Here is a 24288-nt window from a genome sequence, read left to right as displayed (position 1 = left end):
TGATCTTTTTATTCTAAGGGAACACAACAGACTTCATCGTTGCAAAAAGCCCTGGTGTTTTGTGACTGACTGTGTGTGTGTGGCCAGAGGTCCCCTCCGGATACCACTCTGAGCTGCGGTGACGTGCAGGGCTCTGAGACCCGCGGCAGGAGTCCAGTCCCCCCCGTGGGCCCCCGCTCCCCCACCTGTGACGGAGGTGGTGGGACCAGACAAACTCTAGAGGCGGTTTCATGCAGAGCCTTCTAGAACTCTGGGCGCTCTTTGGAGACCCTCTGGGGAGGATGAAGGGCCTAAAAGGTGGGGTCCTGAGCCCCTAGCTCCCCAGCAGCTTGCCCTTTATCTACGTTGTATTTACTGAGGTTCCCTGTAAGATTTTATTTGAAGAAAGGGTCTCAGTGATTAACAAAGCAAAGCAAAGAAGCCACTACTCTGAGTTTTTTCAGGGAAGGGCTGTGGCTGTCGTGAAAGTCCTCTGCAGATATTTGCTGAATGAAGGTAAGGTGAGTGAAGTCCTCCTGGGTTGTTGCTTGAGTCTAGGTCTGAGCCACCCCCACAGGCTTTTTTTCACTGTGTGTGTGTGTGTGTGTGTGTGTGTGTGTGTGTCTTTGTATGCATGCGCGGTGGGGGGTGGGCGGCAGAGGCCCAGCCTTTCAAGGAGGTGGGGAACAGGCACCACCGAGGTGCCGAGGTGCCGGTCACCAAGGTGAGAAGGCTGGAGGCAGCGTGGGTATTTATCCAGCCTTGGCTCAGAGGGGTGTCCCCTGCCGGGAGGACTCTTGGCATCTCTGCAGGTGACCGGCTGGCCGCTAGGGAGCACCGCATCCCTGCCTTCCCTGATAGACCGTTGAGGGTCTGAGCCAGCCCCCTCAGGCTCAGCATTCCCAGGGCTCCGCCCCACGGGAACCTGGGCTTGAGCTGCCAGGAGAGCCTTCCTCTTCTCTAAGTCTCCCATTTCTCTCTGATGCTGCGGACCATGCCTCGGCTTCCCCCTCTGGGCAGGAGAGAGGGGAAGGGAACCAGGGACCAAAGGCGGTCAGGGCGTCTGTGTGATGCTGGCGCCCATCTGGGGCTGGGTTTTCTGTTTTTCTATCCTGCGGACACTAGTGTCAGGCTCAGGGCATGGCAAGGCCTTGCAAACATGCATCTTTAACCGCGGAGTATTTGTGCTGAAAATGCTCACTGAGATGGTCCCTGTCCTGTGGTTCTCAGGCTGCAGAGCCCCAGGGTTTGGTGAAGGGGCTTTCAGGTGAGATTTGAGGAGGAAGCCCCCACCTTGGCCTCAAGCACAGTTTTATCTACTTTAGATTTGACAGACCTGGTTGATTTTGCAGCTGAAAAAATAAAGATGTGATTTTTTCCAAATTTCCCATTTTGTGATGCAGAGCTAGAGGCCTAGAGGAGAGAATCAGCTTCTTCAGTCACAAAGAGAGTCAACAGCTAATAATTATAACTGCATTTACTGAGGACTTACTGTGTGATAGGCACATGATACATATATAATCTCCTTCCCTGGAGCAAACCACCAAGTAGGAATAATTATTACCCCCACTTGACAGGTGAGGAAACTGAGGCACTGTGAGGTGAGATAACCACGGAGTTAGGAGATGATGAGCAGGAATTTGAACTTGGCTTGCCCTCGTGAAGGCCGCTCCCTTCACCCTGGGCTGCTCCACTAGACGCAGGCTTCCTTGATGGGTGGCGTACAAAGGGGTCTCCACTCCTGCCTTACTGGGTCCGCTCCTCCATCTGGACCTGGCGTCTTCAAAATAGCTCTGGACATCTGGCTCAGAGCCAGCCTCTTGGCTTTGGTGGGTATGGCAGGGATGGATGGAGACCCAGGGTACACGTCTGCCTCCATGTCTGGGGCTCCAGAATAAAGCAACGGCCCACTGAAGGCTGAACAAATAGAGGACCGAGCAAGGCCTTTGAAATGGAGACAGCTGGGGTGGGGGTGTGGGATAGGGATGGAGGAACAACATACTGATTCACACTTTCTCTTGCAGAGCATGTGTGTGCCCTTGGAGGCATCACTTAACCTCCAGGAACCTTATCTGTCAAATGGGCCTGCGTGTCCTGGCCCCGCCACTTCTGAAGGCTAAAGGGAGGCTCTATGAAGGGAACAGTCATAGAAACACCTTTCTGACTGTAAAGTGCCACGTGCCTGAGAGGGATGGGTGTTTCAGTAAGGGCATGGGTCACCGAGTCGGGAAGGTGTGATGCTGCCCCCTTTCACCTTATGTGGAACAAGGCAAAGCAAACATGGGGCTTCCCAGGTGGCTTGGTGGTAAAGAACCCACCTGCGATGCAGGAGATGTGAGTTCGATCCCTGGGTTGGGGAAGATCTCTTGGAGAAGGAGATGACAACCCACTTTTGCTTGGGAAATCCCATGGACAGAGAAGCCTGGCAGTCTACAGTCCATGGGGCTGCAAAAAGAGTCACAAGCAAGCGACTAAACAACAGCAACAAGGTAAGCATGCAGACAGATGGCTTCTCTCTTTGCTTTCCCCTGCTGTGCGTGCAGGGGTTCACCAGCCCTCTCTGCCTTTCCGTAAATCTTCTGAACAGTGGGACTGTGGTAGCTGCTCGCTATGGACACTGCTTTGTTACTCAGCAATAAGGAAGGAGCCGGGGGGTCCCAGCCCCTCATGCGGTCGCCACTATGGGGTGTCCCCTATGGGGGCCTGGAGTCACAGCTGGGACAAGTGGCTTCTCTTGGCTCCGTCACTATAGCCTGTGACCTTGGCAAGTCACTCATACTCTTTCTGCGAGCAGTTACACAGGGATGTACTGTCTCCTCTTTCTGTCTCAAAAGGTGTTTATTTTGAGAAGCAAGGTCAATAACAGATGTGAGGATGCTTTTGGGGGGTGGGGGAGAAGAGAAAGCCTGATACAAGACTAAGAGCTTCTTTTAACCATCATCCTACTTCTGATGCTTTTGTTTTCTCTTCCAGCGCTTGGCCTGGTGCGAACCTCAGAGCAGATGCTCAGTAAAGCCTTAATGAATGGAGATAGGCGGCTTGTGGAGTGAAGCAAAGGAGGCCAGAGACCTGCGGCTTCTTCCACTGACAAGCTGGGAAATTTGGAGCAAGTTCCTGACCCTCTCTGGGCTTCCATTTCCCGGTCTGTAAATGAGGAGACTGGACTGGGTCCTCTCTATGGATCCTTCGGGCTCTGGTGGCTCTGAAGTGGGAATGAATGAAGTGCTACTGTTCCTTGGAGTTAAGTCATCTCTCAAGTGTTTGGTGCACATTCATGCCCAGCCTGGCACTGGAAGCCTGATGTCACCTTGTTTTCCTAACGGTCCTGTGAGGCACACAGGCAGCTAGTGAGCCACATGCCCCATTTTATAGCTGAGATCATGGAAGTTCAGAGAGGGGATGTGACGTGCCCAAAGTCACCCCTCGAGCCAATGGCAGGACGGGGATTCAAACTCGGGCCTGAATCCAAAGGCCATGCCTATTCCATCTGCACCCCGGGTTCACAGTCCCCTTCCTCCCATCTCCCCGGGGTGTCTGGCCTGGGGAGGCCAGCCTCTCTTTGACTCAGTTTGAGGCTGGACTGGCCCCTCTCAGGCAGCCCCTTTATGCCTCTAGCACTAAAGCCACGCAGTGTCCTAGATTTAAGGGGCAAGTGAGGCTCAGGATGCACTTTTGCTATTGGTGGGACTCCTCGCAGGGCAGCTGGTTGAACCAGCTGACACTCATCGGGGGACCAAGATGTGTTCCTCTGCCCTGCCCTCATCACGCTCCGTGACCTTGGCATGGTTGAACCTTTCGCTGGTCAGGTTGGCTCTACTGCTAAAGGCGTCTCCGGGGGTAGGGCAGGTGTTGTTGACTCCGAGTGAGGATAAGGAGCCGTCCTCACGCACCTTGCCCCCCTCGGAGTTACCATCTGCTCGGCAGGCGTGCCTCCTAGGCCTCTGGGGGCTGCCCCCGCGCCCCGCCGCACCCCCCCCCCCCCACCGTCTCCTTCCCAGGATCCAGAACCCGCTTCTTGGCCCTGAAGCCGCAGTCTCTCCCCAGGGCTTGTGGCTGTTGCTGGAAGGGAGGTCCCCGAGGGCAGAGGGCTGGAGGCCTGGGACGCCCCTAGCGGAGGCAGCGGACGCCAAGGGCCGGGCATCCCGGGTGAGCCCGGCGTAATGAGGCACTCCCCTCTCCTCGGGGAGGCGGGGCCGCCTCCCCTCACCCCCCTCGCCTCCACCCCGAGGCCCCGCGGCGGCCCCAGTCCAGAGCCCCGGCGGGAGCGGGGCCTTCCAGGGCGAGTGCGAGGCCCAAGGGGCCGGGCCCCGAGAGTCTAAAGTGGGCGCGCGGTGATGGGGGCAAGGGGCTCCCCGGTTGGCGCCGGCGGGGGAGATGGGTCCACAGGTCGCGGGTGCCCTCTGACTTCTGCCCCCGCCTCTGGCCTCCAGGGAGACCGGCATCCATCTGTCCTTCCCCGTGCGCGGGTCGTGGGTCCCCCGCCCCCCTGCTCCCGGAACCCCCCCGGAACCCCCCCACTGCTCCTCTCCCCGGCCCCGGCGGGAGGCAGAGCCGGGGGGCTGGTCCCGCGCTCAGCCGCCGCGCACCGGCTCGGGACCGGGTAAACACTCGCAGGAGGGGGTGCGGGGGGGGGGTGGGAGGGGAGGAGGCGCCCGGAGGCCTCCGGGCCGGGGCGGGGCTCACCGGGGGCCCCCTCGGCGCGGGCAGGACGCGGGTGCCGGGGGCGGGGGCAGGAAGCTAGTCGCGGCCCCGTGACGTCGCCCGGCTTCCAGGGATCGCTCCCCGCGGCCCGGGTCCGCTCCTCCCCGTGCTCCCCCCGGGCCTCGCCTCCGCGCCGTGGCCGGCATATCTCGCTAGCGGGCTGGCTCCGGGTCCCAGCCGCCGCCTGCTCCCTCTTCCTCTCCTCCTTCCCTTTCTCTCCCTCGCGATCCTCCTCTCCTGTCGCCCCCCGGCCTCTCCGATCCGAGCTGGACGTTCCCTCCGCCCCTGCTTCGCCGCCTCTCTCTTTCCTTCCTCTCCCTGTTTCTTTCGGTCAATCCCCCTGCCTCCCATTCTCTCTCCGTCTCCGCTTCTCCCCGCGTCTCCCTCTGGGTTTCTCGCTCCCCCCTCCCTCCGGGCATCCTCTCCCGCCCCCCGCCCCCCGTCCCCCGTGCCCTCCCTCCTCGTTCGCTCCCCTCCCCCTCCGCCCCTCGCAGCCCCGCCGCTCGCAGCCCCGCCGTTCGCAGCTCCCCAGTCAGCCTCCCCGAACCGGCGCCGCTGCCGCCGCAGGACCGGTCCGCCCGGCTCCCCGGGGTGCGCCCTCCTCGGCCCCGCGCCCTCGGGGCTCGCCGGCACAGCCTCCCCCCCGCCTCCGGCTCTCGGCCCCGCCCGGCCCGGCCCCAGCCCCGCGCCCGAGCGCGCCGAGGATGTGAGTCCCGCTCGCCTCTCCCGGAGAAGCAGTCCCCGGCGCGCCGAGCCGGAGCGCAGCGCAGCGCAGCCGCGGGCGCTGGCTGGGTCGCTCGGGCCGGCCGCGCGCTCCCGATCCAGCGGCGCCCCCACCCCACCGCCACCCCACCGCCGCCCCGGGCCTCTAGCCGCCGCAGCTCGTGGGCCGTCCCCGGCCGGCCGGCCCCGGCCCCAGCGCCGCTGACCCTGTCCGCCGCGGGCGGGGACGCGGGCGGAGGAGGTGCCGCCGCGGAGCCCCCGGACGCGACCATGTCGGAGGTGCTGCCCTACGGCGACGAGAAGCTGAGCCCCTACGGCGACGGCGGCGACGTGGGCCAGGTCTTCTCCTGCCGCCTGCAGGACACCAACAACTTCTTCGGCTCCGGGCAGAACAAGCGGCCGCCCAAGCTGGGCCAAATCGGTCGGAGCAAGCGGGGTGAGATAGCGCCCCCCTCCCCGATACCCGTTTCTTGGGCACCCAGGCCTGGTGGCGGTTCGCTAGGGTCTCCGGCGCCCGGGGGACCGTTCCGACCCACTAAAATCTCGTCGCGCGGAATTGCGGGGAGTGGGGGGTGGGGGACCCCGCACTGCGGGTTCAGCTCCAGCTGGTCTTGGGAACCCCTCCCCCTCAGCTGGATCCGCGTTTGGGGTCACCCAGGGGGCGTGGCGGCCACTCGCTGCCGCAGGGGGCCGAAAGGTTTTCCCGGGTCCCTGCCCGTGCCAAAGTTTGCTTTCTGATTTCTATCCCTTGCCCCCTTTTGCGCCCCCTTTGCGCAATGTAATTGCAGCTGCACTCCGTCTACAACCCGGGTGTGTGTGTGTGGCGGGGGGGGTCCTAGGGCTCCCCAGGGGACGGCGTGGGGACTGCGGGGGGAGGCCCGGTTCCTGTGGGGAATGCGAGGGGCTTTCGGATCGCAGGGGCTTTTCATTGTTACTTGGCAGAGGGAGGGGGTTTGCGGAGCCCGGGCACTAGGCGCGGGAGCTGGAACAGCCCGGGAGAGACGCGGACTCGGCGAGGCTCCAAGAGGAGCTCCAGAGGCTCGGGGACCAAGAAGGAGACCGACAGTCGCCGGGAGAGACCGAGGCGCAGAGACAGGGAGGGAAGCCGCGGGCGGAGGCAGGGGGAGGCCGGGATGAGCAGAGCCCGAGACAAAGCTCGGGAGAGAGCTAGCCGGAGCCGGGGAGACTGCGAGCCGGGGACGCGAGTCTAGTCGCTGAAACAATGAGGGCGACCGACACCCCGAACAGAGAGAGGGAGGCCCGGAGACCTCGACAGGTGACCGTCGCTCTGGGAGATGATGGAGAGACCGAGGATGGGCAGGCTAGGCAGAGATGGAGAGAGGCGGATGCGGAGAGGCGGGCGAGCCCCCGGCCGGCAGCGAAGAGAGGCTCCGACCTCGGGAGCGGCGAGTGCGGAGAGGCCAAGTCCGCCCGCAGGCAGCGCGGAGGGACGGGGTGGGGCGGGGGTAGGCCCTGACCCCAGCGAGGCCTGAACCCCGCGACGGGCTGCACGCTGTGTGACCGGCCCCCTGACGTCCCCGCTGGCTCGCGCATCTCTGAACCTCCCCCACCCCCACCCCCCGCCTTGGCTGCCCCCTCGCGGCGCTCGGGGCACCCGGGAAGGGTCCCAGACCCCTCTCAGACCCCGGAGCCTTCTTTCGAAAGAGATGCACCCTCCAGGGTGAGTGGCGGTGGGGATGCCGCGGGGTGAGGACCAGGCCGGTGCGCGCCCGGGCTGCAGGCTGGGCTGCGGGTTTCGTGCGCTGTCGGCTTCCTGTTCTCAGAACCGTGCTGGGACGCAGCCTCGGGGTGGAGGTGGGTCAGAGGAAAGCCGCAGAGGGACCCCAGGCTGAGACGAGGAGGATGGGGCTGTATCGGCGGGCGTGGAGCCCCCTCCCTCTCTTTCCTTCCGCCTCTGCCCGTTGGAGACCCCCCCGCTAGGCCCAAATAAGAGCGCTCACTTCTGCTTTTCTCCCCCTTTTTTTGCAGTTGTTATTGAAGATGATAGGATTGATGACGTGCTGAAAAATATGACAGACAAGGCACCTCCTGGTGTCTAACTCCCCCCAAAGACAATGAGTTAAGGGAGAGAATAAGAGTGAGACCGGCGGTTAACAGTTATTGGCAAAAAGAGCGTGAAAAGAGAAAGCACTTTGAAATTGATTACTAGCTTACTACCCGCGAGGAAATCAACAACCTGTATCCGTGTCAGGCCGGGAGACAGATGAGGCGTGAGAAGGAGAAGGCTCTGGGCTCCTTTGCAAAAATAAAAATGAAAAAAAATTTTTAAAAATTAAAGAAATCACTATATACACACATGTAAAGAAATAAAAAGAAGTCTCAGTTGCAGCTATTTGTCAAAGTTAATATCCATTTCTTTTTATATACAGTGAATATTGCGCAATTATAGATCTGGATTTTGAACCACTTAAATAATGAAGCAACACCAGGTGTTTTGAGGTGTTGGCATTCTTCGCTGATTTGGCTGTTCCCAATGTTTACATTATTTAATCTTGCAAAAATGATTCTGTGCACTTGGATGTGAAATGCTGTCCAGTTATATTATTTTTATGTTGTTATCTTTGGATGTACAAAACAAATCAGAAAGTGATCTCTATAGATATTCCATCCTATTTTGGTCATCTTTTGAAGTTATCAAGAGTGTGTTTAAAACAAGAAGAGAACTTTTCTAAGGAATCATGCATAGAAGGAATCCTTGCTTTATTTTAAAATGAATTGTAAAGCTTGTGTTTCTTTGTTGCTACAAGCTATTTGCCCAAGTTAATGCAAACGAACACATTTTATATGTCAGGAAAAAAAAACATAAAAAAAAGCAAAGAAAAAAAAATGCTTGAGCTTTTTCTAACCTCTCCCTGCAGTCTGTTGTGTGAGCAGCCTGTTTTTTTCTCTAATATTGTGTCAGTTTATTCTCTTTAATGGACTGTAAAAAAAGAAATGTAATCACAAGAGTGCCAAATATCTTGAAATGCCAAAAGGCATTTTGGTTTCTTTTCTTTTCCCTGTGCTCTGAGTCCACGTAAAGGAATGCTTGGAGTGTCTTTTTCTGTTATTTATAGGGGTTCTCTTAAGGCTCACCAGCTGCCTGTTTTGCATGGTATTTGCAAAAATGCCTCTTGCGTGAGGAAATCTTCTACTATTTTTTTGTTGTTGTTGTTGCAACTTTGGACCTCAAGAGGTTTCTTCCTTACCTACCCTGTTGTCCCCTTTTCTTAATTCGATATTCTGTATGTTGCACCTTTAACCAGCACACAGGGCTATTTCTCCAATGTACAATAAAAGAACTGTTCCTGTGTCTCACTGCTCTCTTTTCTCAGCTTTGGTTGGGAGGGAAAGGGGGACTTGCTTTTTGTCTCTGCTGGCTGGAGACAGGGAGGAGGGGACAGTAGCTTTGGTTGGAGCGGCAAAAAGTCGGTGTGGGTTGGGCTCAGATGATAGAAAAGACAAGCTGGATTGGCAAGGCCATCCCCGAAGGGCAAGTGCATCCAATTTGGATTTGCACTGGGCTCTCCCTGCTTCCCTGAGGCTTCCCTGGTGGGGTGTGTTGGTTGGCAGGGAGTCAGTCTTGCGAAAGGCAAAGTTTGGAGGCTGGCAGACTTGGATTCAAATCCCAGCTCCTTCACTTCCTGGCTCTAGGCATTCGAGCAAGTCCCTTCATTTTTTATGGCTCAGACAGTAAAGAATCTGCCTGCAATGCAGGAGATCTGGGCGAGGTTTGATCCCTGGGTCGGGAAGATCCCCTGGAGAACGGAATGGCAACCCGCTCCAGTATTCCATGGAAAATCCCATGGAGCCTGGCAGGCTGCAGTCCATGGGGTCGCAAACAATCAGACACGACTGAGTGACTAACACACACTTCACTTTCATTTGAAAACCTCAGTTTTCAAATCTGTGAAATGGGGATAATGCAGCTCCCACCTCGAAGGTTGCTGGGAGGATGAACTCAGCACCCAGCGCACGGCAGCACTCAGCGCGGGATGCCCAGACCGTCCATCATGGGCCGCCCCTCCTCAAAGGCAGGACTGAGGGGGGGCTGTTCTCTTTACCCGCACCTTCACCTTCCCGAGTCCCCAGGTCCTTGTTGGAAGGAAGAACCTGGTCCTCTGGGGCCCACAGCCCGATTCCATTGTCTCAGGCTTCCCAGACTTTGTGGCCCTCCTCCAACCACCGCTCAAAAAGTCTCCTTATGAAAAAAATTCCCAGCCCCTTGTTGGACTCAGGACAGTTGGAGCAGGCCCCCAGGGGAGGAGGGGTTCGGAGAAAGACTGGCGGAAGAAAGGCCGGGAGAGTTTTTTTTTTCCTCCTGGGCTGTTCGGCATCCAGGAGTTCCAGCGCCGGGAGCTTTTATTGTGTTTGTTGTAAAACTGTCAGCCAGGGAGTCACAACACAGCTCTTGGTGACAGGAGCCTGAGTGTGACTCAGACATCAGGTAAGACAGGCCTGGGGGGAGCGAGGAGGAAGAGGGGTTCCAGAGGGCCTGTGGGGAGTGGGGGGGTGGCTCATCCCGCTTCTCAGGAAGTGGAGGCCCAGAGCCTCCCGGGAACCCAGCGGAGTCCCTCTCTGTCATCATCAGGAATGGCAGGCCAAGTGGAGCTGGCGGGGCCTTCGGGATGCCGGGGGGAGTGCCAGCTTGATCTTCCCGGGGGTGAGACTCTGTTCCCAAACCTGGCCCTCGTCCCTGCTGACCCCAGAGAATCCCAGTGCCCAGGTCGATGACTTTTAGGCACCACGGAGCCCTGCTTTGGAGAGTGAGGGGCAGGGCCCACCCTCTGCGCAGCATCAATTTGCCAAGAGGGGTAGGAGCCAAAGGAAAAGATTCTTTCAGAAGGTAGGTCTCTGTCCGCACCCAGCAGTAATTACCACTTACGTGATCAAAGCACCGTGCAATTATGCAACGCCCTCCTTTCTGAGCCTCACAGAATCCAAGCCCAGCAGCCCCGGAAACCCACAGCCCTCCTGTCTCTTCAGTAGGTGAAGGACTCGACACCCCAGAGGGGAGAAAAGGACGGCACGACGTCCGCACTCATTGAGCCCTTACTGTGTGCCGGGCTCGCCGCAGCTCCATGAACCGTGTCCTGACGAGACAGAAGAAACCAGGGCTGGGAGACATCAGGTGACTTGTACGAGGTCACTCCCCGTGGCTCCGTGGGCAAAGACTCTGCCGGCAAAGCAGAAGACACAGGAGACGTGTGTTTGATCCCTGGGTCGGGAAGATCCCCTAGAGAAGGAAATGATAACCCACTCCAGGATTCTTGCCTGGGAAATTCCATGGACAGAGGGGCCTGCTGGGCTACAGTCCAAAGGGCCGCAAAGAGTCAGACATGACGGAGTGACTACACGCACATACGCACACACGAGGTCGCTCGGCTAGTAAATCGTTGAAGCACACTTGAACGCAGAGTCCAGGCTCCAGGATGGGGATACGGAGTCATCTGACCCCGGGCTCAGTCCCAGCTGCAGCCATTGTCCTTCAGCCTTAAAGATCCTTTTGTTGGTTGATTTTTCTCAGCCTGGGTTCTCCCGCTATTCTGACAACAGATAACTGCATCAGGGGTCAGAGGGAGGCAGGGCTGGGATGCGGTCAGCTAAGATCTGGAGCTGCCATCTGCTGGGAAGTGGAGAGCCCGTGAGCCCTCGGGCAAGGCTCCGGTCCTTCTTGATAAGTGATGTATCAAAATGTTCCTGCTGGAGGCCTTCTCTTTTGCCGAGGCAGGATTCTCAGGCTGGGAAGGCTGAGTCTGCCCTTCCAGAGTGAAAGAAGGGTATAAATCTTTTAAATACACTGGAACATTGGGGCAAACGTTTGTTGAGAAGGCACTTTGGGGACTGGGCAGATGTTGAATTATTATACCCAGGGTGGGATATGTTTGAAGTATCTGGATGGTCAGGTGGCCATAAATATGGAAAAGGCCACTCGAGGTCCGACGTGGGGGAGGGTGTCTTGAAGCCTCCAGGCATGGATCGAGCACCCAGGGTTGCATTATTCCAACTTCACTAATTGAAGGCTTGTAATAAGCATCCAACTCTCTGGATTCCACCTCCTTGGCCTGTCCAGGCTGACAACCTGAAGGAACATCCAAAAGCACCTCTAAGAGGGGGAAGTTGGTAAACTGAGTTTTAAAAGAAAGACTCAAAAATTACTGCTGGTCTGGAGGCCATGGATGAAGGGGCAAAGTGAGGGTACTTCTGCAGACAGCAGGCAGCTGGTTCTTGGCCCTCAGGACGTAGCAGAAGGGGTAGATTTCCGGCTTCCCTGGTGGTCCAGGGGTTAAGAATCCACCTTCCAACGCAGGGGATACAGGTGTGATCCCTGGTTGGGGAACTAAGATCCCACGTACCTTGGGCAACTAAGCCTGCGTGCCACACGGGAGAAGCCCTTGTGGGGCAGGGAAAGATACCGCGTGCCAAGCAAAGGTCCCGTGTGCCACAGCTAAGATCCGACACAGCCAAATACACAAGTTTTTTTGTTTTTTTTTTAAAGAAGGGGTAGATTTCAGGGTGGCTCCTGGGCACACAGAGGGCATGAGTTTGGGACTTGCGTGACTTGAATTTGAAACTTCTCTTATATACTTTCTTGTTGAGACTTGGGGCCAGTTTCTCAAGCTCTTTGGGCCTCTGTTTCTTATTTCGGAAAAAGGGATAGTACCAATGGCACAAGGATTAAACAGAAACTCCCACTCCGCCTGAGCGCAGGGCCAGGTGCCTTATTAATGGCAGCATCACGTGATCGTACAAGAGATGCCTATCGTGTGCCAAGACCTAGCAAACAGTTCACGGTATGCGAAGCTTCTTCACAGATGGTTTTTGGCACCCCAGGGCTGATACTCCAAGGGGACAGAGGGGCAGGGCATGGGTCCCGGCAGGGGGCAGAGGACTCCTCTTGCCTCTCATTACCCCATCAGTTCCCCAAAGCACCCCAATCAATATGACCCTAAGTAAAACTGTGTGCGTGCTCTCCAACGGCAGTTGAGAAGAGTCTCCTATCCCCTTCCAACCAGACTGCCAGAAGCCTTCCTTCTCTGGATGGAGGCTAGCAGGTACTGACTTCCTTCCTGGGAAGGAAAGAGTTTGGCATTCTGCTTGGACCCCCTCCATCAACAGGTCCTCCAGGGTTTTCATTCACTTGACAAATCCTGACTTAGCACCCACCTTGGGGCGGGTCCTATGCTAGGCTAACTGAGCATCCGATGGTGAAGAAATGGGAGTTTTCCCAGGGCTTGAGAAATGATGACAGTTGCCATGGCAATGAGGTTGGGAGCCAGGAGCTTGGAGATCCCCCAAATCAGCAGCTCAGATCCTACTTGCTGGCAAAAAGAAGGAACCAAAGAAAACTGGGCCTTGGGGACTGCCTGAAATCCAAACACGGGATCCACTTTTAAAAAATACAAACTTTTACTTTAGAATAGTTTTAGATTTACAGAGAAGTTATGAAGGTAGTAGAGAGTTGCCAAGTACCCCCGACCCAATTTGTCTTCTTCACATCTGAAATTTCCATGATACGACATTTCACAACCAAGGAACCAACATGGGTAACAGTACTATGAACTGTAAATCCACCATTCATTCAGATTTCCTTCGTTTTTACCTAATGTCCTTTCCTGTTCCAGGATTCCACCCAGGATACTATGTAACATTAAGTCATCATGTCTCCTTAGGCTCCTCTTGGCCGCGAGCATTTCTCAGATTTTCCTTGTTTTTGATGGAGTCCTGCTCAGGTATTTTGTAGGCTGTCCCTCAGTTGCGGTTTGTTTGAGTTTTTCTCATGCTTCCACTGGGGCTATGGGTTTTGAGAAGACCATGGAGGTAAATGACGCCATTCTCATCACGTCCTCTCAAGGCTGCGCTGTGCGCTCAGTCGGTCAGTGGTGTCCGACTCTTTGTGGCCCCATGGACTGTAGCCCACCAAATTCCTCTGTCCATGGGCATTCTCCAGGCAAGAATACTGGAGTGGGTTTCCATACCCTCTTCTAGGGGATCTTCCCAAGCCAGGGATCGAACCCAGGTCTCCCACACTGCAGGCAGATTCCTTACCGTCTGAGCCACCAGGGAAGCCCAGGATTACTGCAGTGGGTAGCCTGTCCCTTCTCCAAGGGAACTTCCTGACTCGGGAATGGAAGCGGGGTCTCCTGTATTGCAGGAGGATTCTTTACCAGCTAAGCTACCCGGGAAGCCCATCAAGGGTACACGCTATCAACATGAGGGATACTGCTGATGCTGACCTTGATTACCTGGCTGAGGCAGCTTTTTTCAGTTATCCTCCAGGGCAAAATTACTCATTTCCTTCTGGTTTCCATACAGTCCTCTTTGGAAGGAACTCATTCTGGCCCACTTAAGGGGTGGGCAGTTATGTTCCTCTCCTAGAGAGGGGAGTGAAAGTGAAAGTCGCTCAGTCGTGTCCGACTCTTTGCCACTCCATGGATTTTACAGTCCATGGAATCATCCAGGCCAGAATACTGGAGTGGGTAGCCATTCCCTTCTCCAGGGGATCTTCCCAACCCAGGGATCAAACCCAGGTCTCCTGCATTGCAGGCAAATTCTTTACCAGCTGAGCCACCAGGGAAGCCCAGAGAGGGGAACGTCTCCATAAATTATTGGGATTTTTCTGCGTGACCCACTTTTCAGCTGATCAATGTTGCCCCTGTGTTGGGCAAGTCCACTGGGGTTTAGATGGAATCATGAGTTCCAGGCAAAATGGGGAAAACCAAAAATGCCATGAGACCCAAGGTGTTGCCTGCTAACCGATAGATGGAGCCTTACAAAAAAAAAAGAAAAAGATTAAACAAAATTAATAAAAGCAACTTCCTGTGGAGGGAGAACTGTCACCCTGATTAGAAACTGTGCAGAATTTTCTCTTGGAAACCTTCAGGCAGCTGCTCTGGTTTATAAAATCTGCCTATTGGAGGGAAGGCGGAGGGGGGAAAAAAAAGGTTGTCATTATTCCAGAAACAGAGATTCTCCCAAACCATATGCAAAAATAAATCCTCAGCGACCGGGCTGTATCCGGGGAAACCTGGCAGCTGGGAGACAGGGCTGGAGCTTGCGGGGTGGCCCCGGGGGACAGACAGCCTGTGTCCATGGGCCCTAGTCGCTTCTCTAGAGGGACAGGGAGACCCAGAAAGACAGTCCCACCTTGCCGGCACTGGGCCCCCATCTCGAGCCCACCCTCCCTCTCTGAGATGAGGACTTGGTTGATCGTGTTTACCCTTCACTTTGGAAGCTTCATCCTTAACCCGGGGCAGCATACACCCACGGGTCTGGAGGAAGGTCCTCGACCCAGAAGCAGCTGTTTGAGGACAAAGGGTCACTAGAGGGGAAGGGAGGTCGGGGAGGCCAGGCGGACCTGGGAAATGGGCCATGGGAAATCCTAACAGAGTGGAGAAGGGGGCTGGGCGGGCAGGGTCAGGCAGTGATGACTGAAAGTTGTCAGGGAAATGAATGTCAGCTAAGACAGACAGCCCGTAGCTGAGGGCTGAAAGAGCCTGGTCCAGGCGGGTGTTTGGGTAGAGGAAATTAACTAATTAATTAATTAAATCCCTATTCATTCAAGGACTCGACTGCCAGGGGAGGGGTGGGGAGGGTATTATGCTTGGCACTGGGAAGACAGGGCTGACAAAAACAAGGCTTCTTCTGGCCTTCAGAGACCTCAGAGTCTGGTCAATGACCATCTGGTGACGCTGAAGCCTCAAGAGGTTGAGAAGGGGGGTGGGGGTGGGCCCACAGGAAGCTTAGGAAATCCTTGGGGAACACCAAGAGCAGGCCCCCAGCGACCGCAGTGGGTGTCCTGGAAAAGACGGGCAACGGCATTCCGACCACAGATGTGCGCTGCTCGCCGCAGGGTTCAGGTATTTTGCGGCTCTGGGGCTCCTGTACCCAATTTGGAAAGCAATATTTACCAGGTGCTGACTCTAGGCCAGGCACTGTTCTACACTCTTTGTATTTAATTCATTTACTTTTCACAACAACACTAGGAGGGAGTTACTATTATTATTATTAATATTATTATTATTCCCATTTTCCAGATAAGGGAAGTCGAGGCACAGAGCAGTGAAGTCACCCGCCTAAGGTGGCACAGTCAGACAGTCGTGGAGCTGGCACGGACCCCAGGGAGGCTGACCCCAAGAGTCCCTGGTTTCCAGTGCTCCAATAAAAGCAGAGGGTAGAAGGCAACTTTGTACTGCTCCCGGCAGCCCGGAGAGCAGCAAGGTTCTGGGCCTACGACGCCCATCCTCCCTTGGGGGAGGGGAGGCTGAGGATCCGGTTGGCGGTGAACCCTGGACCAGGCCAGCCGGTTGCCATGGGGACGGCTGGGCGGAGGCCGCCGGCCGAGACTGGTCGCCCCGCGGGGCAGTTCCGGGGAGCTCCCGCCACCGACAGGGAGCCGCATTTTCCGGGCAGGCCGAGCCGCACTACTTCTCCCCCTCAGACAGGGCAGACCACAAGTGCCCTGCAGCCGTCTGAGCCTCCTCCGACCTGAACTCAATCCCCCACGAAGCCGCACTTTATCTCCAGTTCATCTGCGTGAATTATTTACCGTGTCTGGCGGCCTCCCCGGCGGCCTCCGCCCTCCCTGCCCCCGCGGCTTGTTCACATCCTGGTTCGCAGCAGCCCCTCTTCCTTCCTACCCGGGGAGTTGGACGGTCAGGCCTCGGGGGAATTTGGCTCAGAAACCTCCCACCTCCGGCCGCAGCCTCCCCTGGGCATCCTTGTCCTGTAAACCAGAGAGAGAACACTGGGTTAGGAGTCAGGAGCATTTGATTGTCCAGCGGTGCTGCCCGTCAACACAGTGCGTCATCCCCATCTCACAGATGAAGAAGCTGAGGCCCGGAGGACTTGACTCTCCTGTCCACAGTCAGGAAGGAGCCACAGGTGGGAGCAGTCCGAGGCTGGCTCTCGCCCTTAACTCTCAGCCACTGCTAAGCAGAGCGCAGTGATGCTGACCTTAGTCTGCCGGCCAGTGGCACCTATGAGGGGCCGTGTGCACCCACCAGGGAGTCTCTCCCTCTGCCTGGCGTTGTGCTGGGTGCTGGGGACACAGAGGAGCCGGTCCAGCTCCTGCCCTCCACCTGCGTCTGTCTGGAGTGGGGTGGGGGCAGGGCCCGGGGAGCAGGCAAGCACAGACAGGTTGGTGACTGATTATGATAGGAGTTGGAGGGCTGGGTACAGACCACAAGTTCTAGGGCCCTGAGAGGTCCTTCAGGGAGCTGGTGGGGCTTCAGCTGTGCCTCGGATGGGGGTCGGGTGGGAGGTGGGGGGTTTTGGAGTGGGAAAGACCCGGAGTGGAGGGAGGGAGGCTGGCAAGTTTGAAGTTTGCTTGAGAAAGGGCTCGTTCTCCGGGAGGGTGGTTGGAACAGGGCATTTCTGTTGGTGCTGGGGGGAGAAGGGGCATTTGGGTCAGATCCAGGTGGCGGGGGGTGGGGGGGTGGTTCTTGAAATGAGCTCAAAGGTCAGTTTAGAGCAGTGCTTCTTGTGGGGTTGGGAAATAATTTTGCCCTCCAGGGGCCATTTGGCGATGTCCCGAGAGTTTTGTGGTTGTAACAGCGTGGGACGAGGGTACAGCTCTTGGTGTCCAAGGGTAGGGGGCATGGATGCTGTTGAACTTCTTATGGCTCCCAGAACCATCCAGCCATGAGTGCACCAAAGCTGAGAAATCTTGGTTCAGAATGTGCTTAAGAGCCTTTACCAGGAACCAACGTGAGATTTTGGGCAAGTCCCTTAGTCTCATGCCTCAGTGCCCTCCTCCCTAAAATGGGCTGATTATACTGGCTCATGTTTGAGGAAGTAGCTGTCGGGTTTTCACGTTGTGTGCTGGTCACACCCTAGTACTTTACAGATATGATCTCATCTAATCCTTATAACCCAGGGAGGAGCGTATTACTCCTACTAACAGTCAACTTCTGCAGCCACTTGTTAAGCACCAGGCCCCGGACTGAGCTCTTTACAGATACTCATTTATTTAATCCCCGCAACAACTCCGTGAGGAAGGCACTGTGACAGTCTCCATTGAACAGCTGGGGGAACAGAGGCACCAGAGGATGGAAGGCTCCGGAGGACACTGTTTCTTTGTTTCCTGCTGTCTCTCTGACTCTTGGCGACCCCATGGACTGCAGCCCGTCAGGCTCTTCCGTCCATGGGATTCTCCAGGCAAGAATACTGGAGTGGGTTGCCATGCCCTTCTCCAGGGCATCTTCTCCAACCACGAATCGAACCCGGGCCTCTTGCATTGTAGGTGGATTCCCTACCATCTGAGCCACCAGGGAAGCCCATCAGTGTCTAGAACAGCATCTAAATAACTTTAGCAGGAAATACATAAACCCTCCATGGACCTCAGTGGGCCCGTGAACCTCCTGCCCTTGTGAAGAAACTGAGGCACAGAAAGGCTGAGGATCTCATTTGGAGACACAGAGCATCGCCTGCTTCCCTTGCCTTCTGGCCGAGGAAGCTGCTGGGTGGGTTCTTCTCCTCCCGGCCGCTAGAGCCTGGCTCTTCCGCTGGCAGGAAGGGAGCTTGTGTGGGAGCATTTCTGAGATGCCCAGAGGGCAAGCGGGTTGGGGTTTCCCTGGAGTCCCAGCTGAGCCGGAAAGGACTAGCTTCTTGGACTTGAACCAAACCCAGAACGCGGTCTGCGCAAGAATGTGTCTAGGGCCTGGGATGGGGTTTGTACCACGTCCCCTGGTGAATGTGAATGCGGAGAGATTCTGATTTAATCCGACCCTGGTCCCCTACCTGCGGGGCCCTGGGAGAGGCAGACGTGGTGTCAGACGCGTCCCCTGCCCAAGCCTCTGTGCCATCTACAGGCTCCTTGCTTGAGGTGCGAGTCTCAGCCCGGCCTTGGAGCAGCCAAGTTGTTCAGAGGCTTCAAGCTCCGCCTCTCTGATGCCTGCACCACCTTGAATCCTAAACACACTTTAATTTCATGAGTGCCTATTATTTGACTTTTCTGACTCTCATTGGTGAAATGGGACCAGGAATCCAGGTCTCACAGGCTTGCTGGAAAGATTTAAGTGAAGTCGCTCAGTCATGTCCGACTCTGTGACCCCATGGAGCCTGCCATGCTCCTCCGTCCATGGGATTTTCCAGGCAAGAGTACTGGAGTGGGTTGCCATTTCCTTCTCCAAAGGATCTTCCCGACCCAGGGATCGAACCCGGATCTCCCGCATTGTAGGCAGACGCTTTACCGTCTGAGCCACCAGGGAAGTCCTGGAAAGGTTTAAAGGCGATAACAATGAATACCCAGCACCTTAGTAGGTTCTTTGCCTGAACTTCCTGGGGAATCCATCGAGTTTGAGCTTTGGGGTAGTCCTGGGGTGCAGTGGAGCTGGTAGGCAGGCATGGGGGGCGGCGAGGATGTGCAGAGGCTTGGGAGGAGGCCTCTAAACCCTGCCCTGTTCGGTTTGATGAGGAGCGGCACCTGCAAATCCCAGACCGTCTCCCCGGGTCCAGTCCCCTGATGCTGTGTGGCCCTTAGACCGGACAGAAGGCGGTGATGCTTGCTGGGAGTGGGTTGTGCAGCCCCGTCCTCATCCCCTCAACGGGTACAGGATCCCAGCAGTTAAAAGAGCAGATGCCAGTGTGGTCCACACCGCAAACCTCCTCTCCTTCCACTTCTCCAGAAACCCGCTACACCCTGGCCATGCTGTTCTTTCCAGAATGTCATTCTTTTTCTGTCCCCGCACTTTTGCATATGCTGTTCTCTCAAGCCTCCCACCCCTTTTCATCTTGCCAAACTCATCCTCCAGCTTTCAGCTGAGTGGTTACCTCCTCCAGGAAGCCTTCCCTGACTTGGGCTCCTGCAGCCCTACGCTCCTGTCTGTCCAAGCACTCACTCCTCTGTGTGTCCCTGCTGGTCACGCCGCCGCCGTCAGACTGTGTTTCCTTCTGGGTTGGCCCTGGGGCTCTCTTGTGGGTCTGCATGTCCCCACGGGCTTCAACACAAATGCCTGGCACGCAGCAGCTCCTCAGGGAACATTGTCGACTTAATGCTATAATAATAACAATCTCTTGCATATGTAGAGCTCTTTTTCAGTTTCGAAAGCCTTTTTTATGGCAATTATGTCATCTGATCTTCACCGAGAACTTGTCATTCAAGGGGGCAGGGGTCCCACTGGTCTTTCTGTTTACAAGGAGGAAACCGAGGCTGGAAGACGTGAGGTGTGTTGCCCAGGTGGCCAGTGGACAGGTGCACTGCCCACGCTGTCTTGCCCAAGGCAAGCGGGGAAATGTAATATTTTTGGTCCAGGGTGTAATACAGTCTGCTCATAATTCTGATTGCAAGCTTTCTGCCTTGGGGGATGGGGTGGAGAGTTGGGAGCCAGGAGCTGTTGCTTCCAAGCCCTGGGGAGGAATTGGGGCCAGCTTTGCGTGGCAGTGATGGGCTGTGTGGGGATGAGCATTCCCTGGAAGGGAAAGAGTGGGAGGCAGTGGCTCTCTTCTGCGGGGGTTCGTTCACTGCTGTACTGGAGAGGGTTTCAGAACCCTGAGAATTTGGAGGAAAAAATATATCCAAAATAGAGGAATGACTAAGTAAACTGTAGTCCATCGACTTGGAATATTTAGCAACCATTAAAAATAATGTTTCTGTAGCTCGTGCCTTGGGAAAGTGTATATATCATAATGCTGAAGACAAAAAGGAGACCATAACTTGGACCTAAGATAGGAGAACGGTGTGGAGGGATGGTTTGAATCCCAGCTCTGCCTCTTAGTCCTGCAAACTCAGGCAACCTAATCTCTCTGTGCCTCGGTTTACTCATCTGTAGAATAGGCGTAGCAATAGTCCTACCTTGTAGAGCTGTAGGGAGGATTGGATGTGTAAATAGATGTAACACACTTAAAGCAATGCCTGGTATGCATTGTTTTAAGATTTAGTCATTTGTTTTTTTAATTGGTATTGGAGTATTGTTGATTTACAACGTTGTGTTAGTTTGCGTGTACAGCGAAGGGAGTCAGTGACGTGTGTACACATATCCCCTCTCTTCTTTTAGATTCTCTTCCCATCCATGCCATTACAGAGTATTGGGTAGAGTTCCCTGTGAAGATTTAGTTATCCTTATTTATTTAATTTTCGCCTGTGCTTGGGCTTTGCTTCTTCGCTCAGGCTCTCTAGTTGCAGTGGGTGAGTGGGAGGTGCTCTTTGCCGCGATGGCTTCTCGTTGTGGGGACTTCTCTTGTGGAGCGTGACCTCTCCGGCTCCAGGGTTTTGGTAGTTGTGGCTCCCAGGCTAGTTGCCACATGGCATGTGGGGTCTTCTTAGGCCGGGGATCGAACCGCTGTCCCTTGCTTTGCAAGGTGGATTCTTTACCACTGGACCATCGGGGAAGCCCTAGTTATTCTTAATAATTATTGTTACCTTCGCAGCTCCGGAAAATATATACATGAAAAAAAGATGGAAGAAAAGGTCAGTGCTGTATTTTTGCAGGAATGAGGTTACTGGGTGATTTTTACTTTCTTTTTTCCCCACTTCCCTAAATATCCCCTAAAATGTATTGCCTATATATTTTACAGTAGGGATGCATTTCTTTTATTATCCTGAGAGGATAATAAACTAGTTTCCCCCAAACCACAATAGTGGGGAGACACTCAGGAATCCTTTCCTTTTGGACTCAAGGGGCGTGATCACAGGTCACCTCCATAATTAACACCTGGGACGCCCTGAGAACACACGCATGTCAATATATTTTTCTTCTGCCTGGGTCAGCAGTTCTCAGTCTTTCCCCAAACAGATCAGGCTGACCCTTTTGTCTCTCATCTGCTTGTTTAATAATTTTATATGATGCTTATTGAAACAAGGGGCTGAGCTGTTTAATACCCTCAACCACAAGCTGTCGCCACCTGATGACAATGAGAATTCCCCAGGCAGGGTGCATCAGAGATGAAACTAAATCATTCTGACCACCCCTGTCATCATCACACGCTCCCTCTATCCAGCGAGACAAGGGCATTTACAGGGAAGGAAACACCAACTGCTGTGTAAGCTGATACGGCGCGGTCAGTCAGCTGGCCTCGCCGGCAGCCTCCCAGGGCGGGCTCCCAGCTGGCCGGCAAATGACTGCGCTGAGCACACAGTAGGCGTTCAGCAGTTACTCCTGGGCAGATCCAAGTGCGGTTCTGTTCGGTCTGGCGATGTGCGTGACTCTGTCCTGGACACTGTCCTGTGTCCTGGTGGAGAGAGGGCTGTGCAAAAGGATAGTTTTGCCCTTTCAAGAGCAAAGGCCCATGGGTTCTTTTAGGTTCTGCTACCAAGAGCTGCTTGAGTTCTAGTCTTTTGGGGTGGTGGTCCCAGACCTAGCGGGTCTATGCTAGACCTTGATTTGAGTTTTCTCCGGGTTCTTTTTGAAATAAGGGTTGATGTGACCATGATAACCGTTATTACAACATCTTACCAGTTCTCACATCCCCACCCCCCTATTTTTCATTAATACACCTATCCATCTCTCCATCTATCTCTCCATCCATCCATCCATTGTGAAGCTATTTGTGTGTGCAAATGTGTGTATGTGTTAGTTACTCAGTCCTGTCTGACTCTTGGTAACCCCATGGACTGTACCCTGCCAGGCTCCTCTGTCTGTGGGATTCTCCAGGCAAGAATTCTGAGTGGGTTGCCATGCCCTCCTCCAGGGGATCCTCCCGACCCAGGGATGGAAACAGCGCAGCGTCTCCTGCCTTGCAGCAGATTCTTTACCATCGGAGCCACGAGGGAAGCCCAGGAAGCTATTTAATGGCGGATAAATAATTAGATCTAGCGTCAGGGCTGCAAATCTGCTTGTGGTCTGGGAGGCAGACAGGCAACCAGGCCCTGAGGTGGCAGGGCAGTCTCAAAGTTCTGTGAGTAAAGAGGTGGGGGGAGTCCGACACCCACCTGGAGCCTCAGGGGAGACTTCATGTCGGGCACCATCATTGCCATCACTGTCGCCATTGAGATTCTTCTGCTAGTGGTGGAGCCCAACAGTCATTGACAAAGTGGAAGTGAGAGTCGCGCAGTCCTGCCCCACTCTTTGTGACCCAGAATTCTCCAGGCCAGAATACTGGAGTGGGTAGCCTTTCCCTTCTTCCCAACCCAAGGATCAAACCCAGGTCTCCCACATTGCCAGCGGATTCTTTACCCGCTGAGCCACAAAGATGGCCTTAAACCTCCGCCTGGTCCCTGACATGCCTCCTCGACCCTGCGTTCTGACCTTCCCCAACCCCTCTGGTCCCTCCTGCCTACTCTGCCGCCTGTCCTGGTTCTGTTCTCCGCTCTCCCTGACTCCTCCAGCCCTGCCCCTTACCTGTCAAAGGCCCCAGTCCCCAGAGCCCCAGTCCCTGCTGGATGACAACTGACTAGGTTGATAAACCCGCCGGTGAAAATGGGCCCGTGGGTGTTGCCGTGTTCCTGTGACACTCTCCCTGGAAACGTCTGTCATCACCGTTGTGATCTAGTGTGTGCATTTCTTGTGCACCGTGAAATGCCTATTGTGAACAACACCAACTGTGTGTCATTATCACGTATTCTGAGCACCAAATGTGAGCACTGACTCCACGATTGAACTTTTCATGTGGGCCTGTATTGTGAATTTCATTTGTGAATTTCTAAGTTTCAGATAGCACGTTGGAGTAGGGAGGAGGAGGAGGTCCCAGTCAGACGGACCTGAGTCCAGATCTCATGAAACCTCTTGCCAGCTCTTGGGTAACTCACGTAACCTCTCTGAGCCTCATTTTGCTTGTCTGTTAAATGGAGACAGTAACACCTACCTGGATGATGGGCCTGTTGCAAACAGTCAGGTATGGTATTAGCGGGAGTGTCACCCTAGGAATGTTAAATGCCCTGCACGTGTTCCCCCTGCAGAGGGGCTGGAGGTTGGGGGAGCTTTTGGAGTCAGCCCGCATCTCGGGGTCTGTGCCCTGGGCTGGCTGTGTTGTGGGGTCCAGGCAGGTGGTGTAACCAGAATGCTCTAAGAGTGGCTGTATCTGATTGTCCTCCCCTGGGCCTAATTACAAAAAGCCTTTCAGGAATTTTTACAAGCTGCGGGTGCAGGTTTCACCCACTCTGTATCCCCTGGGTCTCAGTCATCACCACTGGGGGCCCTGTCTTACTTTCTCCCTTGGGGATTCGCATCATCCACCCCTGCCCCTCTGTCCTTACTTTGGCCTCCCACAAAGTAGTCCAATCCCCTTCCTTATTTTCTTTTAAAACAGAGAAAAACAGACAAGAGTTTTATAACACATAGACCTCCTGTATACATGGGAGATACAAGGAAAACTGAGTGACTTCTTTTTCTTCTGGTTTTTTTAATCTATAATTTTGCTTATTAATTTGTGGCCGTGCTGGCCTTCGCCGCTGCGCGGACTTTTCTCTAGTTGTGGCGTGCAGGCTTTTCACGGTGGTGGCTTCTCCGGCTGCTGAGCACGGGCTCTAGGGCGTGCGGGCTGCAGTTCTTGCTCAGCTGGGGCGCCCAGGCTCTAGAGCACAGGCTCAGCTGTCGTGGCACGCGGGCTTAGTTGCTCCCAGGCATGTGGGATCTTCCCGGATGAGGGATCAAACCCGTGTCTCCTGCACTGGCAGGCAGACCCTTCACCACCGAAACACCAGGGAAGCCCAGTCCCTGGGTTTTGAATCAGCAAAAAAGACAGACCTCCAGGAGTGAGATCCCTCAGCGAGGCCTTGCCCTCCATGCGTTAATCCATCTTCATCTTCATTCATCCCATGTTTTTCAAGTCCTACTGTGTGCTGCGCTCTGCGCGTGAGACAGGGCGTCATGGATGACAGGGATGGCACTGAGCTTGGTTTTGTCTGATGAGTGGTTTGAGACATTCCCCTCCCCTTCCCAAGGTCTGTTCTCAAGACTCAAAAGGCTTAGGGTCAGCTATGTGGCTTGGGACTACTGCTTGATAATC

General features: G+C 55.1%; 1 protein-coding gene across 1 annotated transcript; it reads left to right on the top strand.

Moving 5' to 3' along the window:
• Positions 1-4837: 4837 nt before the first annotated feature.
• Positions 4838-8718, top strand: CAMK2N1 (calcium/calmodulin dependent protein kinase II inhibitor 1). The gene is made up of 2 exons (XM_043909046.1): positions 4838-5839; positions 7393-8718. The coding sequence occupies exons 1-2, from the start codon at positions 5674-5676 to the stop codon at positions 7461-7463; spliced, it is 237 nt and encodes a 78-aa protein (XP_043764981.1). The 5' UTR covers positions 4838-5673; the 3' UTR covers positions 7464-8718.
• Positions 8719-24288: the final 15570 nt, after the last annotated feature.

This window comes from Cervus elaphus, chromosome 8 (genome assembly GCF_910594005.1).
Source record: "Cervus elaphus chromosome 8, mCerEla1.1, whole genome shotgun sequence".
Classification (NCBI taxonomy): Eukaryota; Metazoa; Chordata; class Mammalia; order Artiodactyla; family Cervidae; genus Cervus; species Cervus elaphus.
Note: the sequence above shows the minus strand (reverse complement) of the source record. Positions and strands in the feature narration are given on the sequence as shown.